Genomic DNA, 2720 nt, shown 5'->3' on the forward strand with positions numbered 1-2720 from the left:
GATGATGTGGAAGATCGGTTCACTCTCCACACCCTGCTCCTGCTTCAACTTGTACAGCTTCTGGCGCAGCACATCCTGGTGTCGCTCCCGCAGCCTACGAAGAGGAGATCAGCCATCAGGTCCCACCAAGCAGAACTCCCTCATGCCCACAGCTGTGACACCCACAACACTGGGTAGAAATCTGCCGAGTTTTGTAGTTTTGGGCTGAATAACCCTCCAGTTCTGTTCCCTCTTGGAGACCTTACCGTAAACATTGCAGCTGGAGAAGGGACTGACTGTCCAGCCCTTCTCCCCTCTTGGGAGAACCAACCATCCCAGAAAGGGTATAAAACCCTTCCACCAATGACTCTGTGCATCCCCAGCTCTGCTCATGGCAGGGTCTGTGCTCCCCTTTCCACAGACCTGGTCAGGGGATAGTCCCTGCTCTCACCTGGCCCGAGCCATGTAAGCCTTCAGCTGCTGCAGCAGGCTCTCCCAGTATCCAATGTCAAGGTTGGGTCCTCCTGCCCGGATCTTGCTCTCGATGCCCTGGTACAGCACTTGCAGCTGGTTGTACGTCTTCCCCTTGAACACGGACTGCACGTCTGAACTGACGGAGGCGTTGACACCATCCCGACGTTCCCCTGAACAGACACGCAAGGGTGGCCAGTCAGCCTCTGAGTGCTCAGCCTGCCTTCACCCGGCCTGGGCTGCACCAAACAGCAGAAGGTTGGACCCCAGCAAGGGACGCTTGCCAGATCCACAGCCTCCATCCAGCAGATCCAAGAGAACCCCTTTGAGCCTGAGCACACGTGGCAGACCCTACGCCCTGCTTTACCCACCGCTCAGACTCCCTGCAATGCCCGTATCAGGCTCTGCCTTCCTACTTACCTGGTCCTCCTTTCCCAGAGGCCTCCAGTTTGCGGAGCTTGGCTATCTCATCCTCTGTGATGATGGTCATGTCCCTCCAGAAGTCCACGTTCTTCCCTTGCTCCAGCTCCATGTAAACCTGCAGGCAGGAGACACACAGGACATCAGGCACCTGCTCTGCACCACAGGCAGGGAATCAGAGCCGAGGGGCGGAAGTCTTGAGCTGCTGCCCCTCAGTCAGCCCTGGCACAGGGGCAGCAGAGCTGGCACCTGGATGTCCTCCACCAGATCCTCCATGTCAGAGACAGTCAGGCCATTCAGGAACGTGTAGGGCTCGTGCATCTCCACGGCCAGGTCGTCATCCTCTGCGCTGATGTACTTGGCCAGAAGGTCAATGGGTTTTGCCCTCCCATCCCGAATCCGGATCTTAGACCTAGGCGAGAGGAGAGGGACAGCGAGTGGTGCCTGCCATCCTCTGCTCTCTGGTGGGCCCGTCCCCACAAAGCTGCACACCTACCGCAGCTTGGCCTGCTGCAGGTGGAAGTTGTCCTCCTGTTCCTCCCAGGTTTTGAAGTGCTCTGCCTCTTTCTCCCGCTGCAGCATCTCCAGTTCCTGCTCACGCATTGCCTTCTCCCGCTCCCGCTCCAGGCGCAGCTGTTTCACCTGCTCGGGGGGGAGGGAGATGTGAGGCCACTGTGGATCGGGCACCCATACAGGACACCCGTTCAAGGACACAGCTGTAACCCCGCTGAGTTGCCTTGGGTCCTGCGATCAGCCCGAAGCTCCCAGGGAGCTGGAAGCCACGTGGAAAGAGAGCTAGTGTGGGCCAGTGAGGCTGGGCGGCTTGCTGCTCGCTGCCAGCCCTTTGGGGGACAGGGGACACAGGGACAATCGAGTGCCTCAGTGCTATGATCTGGCGCTTGTCCTCCTCAGCACGTCCTGAGCTAGACTCAACCCCAAGAGAAGAATCTTCTCACCCTGGAATAGCAGAAATCAGTATACTGTGGCCTGTCCCGATCCCACAGCCTAGGGGCACCTCCAGTGAGAAGAACAAGGGGACTTCCCGGTGAGCAACTGGGAGAATTGGGCTGTCCACAGGGTTCTCTGTCAGACAGCAGGAGGAGAGGGGACATCTGATCCCACCTTCTGCAGCTCCAGGCGATTGTCCTCCTGGATTCGCTTGTTCCTCTCCTTCAGGTCCTTCTCATCCAGGTGGCTGATCCCTTTCTTTTCCAGTGCCTGAAACAGAGTGGTCAAAGGAAGCCATGAAACCCAGCAACCTCTACAACCCCTCACCCGCCAGCAAATGCCACCACATCCACCTGCTTCTGCCACCCCAGCAAGCTCTGACCCTGTCAAAGGTCGCCAAATCCCTCAAATCCTATTCCTGAAACCCCTCAGCGAAACCCAGGCTCAGCCCAGGGAGGCCACCCAACCTGGCAAGCGCTAACACACCAGTAAACACTGCCCAGCACTCAGCTTGCAGCTCCCAGCAGGTCTGAGTCCCTCTCCTGCACCTTGACCCACCTCTCTCATCCCATATCCCTGCCTACAGATCTTGGTCTTCAGGAAAAAGGGGGTAAAACCCCACTTTATCAATGATCTGGACGAGGGGATCGAGTGCACTTTCAGTCAGTTTGCAGATGACAGCAAGTTGGGTGGGAGTGTTGATCTGCTGGAGGGTAGGAAGGCTCTGCAGAGGGACCTGGACAGACTGGGTCCATGGGTTGAGGCTAATTGTATGAAATTCAACAAAGCTCAGTGTCAGGTCACAACAACCCCATGCAACACTACAGGCTTGGGGAAGAGTGGCTGGAAAGCTGCCTGGCGGAAAAGGACCCAGGGGTGCTGGCTGACAGGCAGTTGAACAT

At 57.5% G+C, this 2720-nt stretch overlaps 1 protein-coding gene across 1 annotated transcript in view; it reads right to left on the reverse strand.

The window, feature by feature from the left end:
* The window catches only part of CACTIN (cactin, spliceosome C complex subunit), a gene marked incomplete at its 5' end in the record, with an annotated part of 3731 nt that extends 1643 nt beyond the window's left edge, over window positions 1-2088 (reverse strand). The window contains 6 exons of the mRNA XM_009700985.1: window positions 1-94; window positions 431-623; window positions 871-988; window positions 1120-1282; window positions 1367-1512; window positions 1993-2088. The exon at window positions 1-94 is cut by the window's left edge and continues 26 nt beyond it. Of these exons, the coding sequence (XP_009699287.1) occupies window positions 1-94; window positions 431-623; window positions 871-988; window positions 1120-1282; window positions 1367-1512; window positions 1993-2088 (810 nt within the window). The remainder of the gene's footprint in view (window positions 95-430; window positions 624-870; window positions 989-1119; window positions 1283-1366; window positions 1513-1992) is intronic.
* Window positions 2089-2720: the final 632 nt, after the last annotated feature.

The sequence above is a fragment of the Cariama cristata genome, unplaced genomic scaffold (assembly GCF_000690535.1).
Source record: "Cariama cristata isolate BGI_N322 unplaced genomic scaffold, ASM69053v1 scaffold36635, whole genome shotgun sequence".
NCBI lineage: Eukaryota > Metazoa > Chordata > Aves > Cariamiformes > Cariamidae > Cariama > Cariama cristata.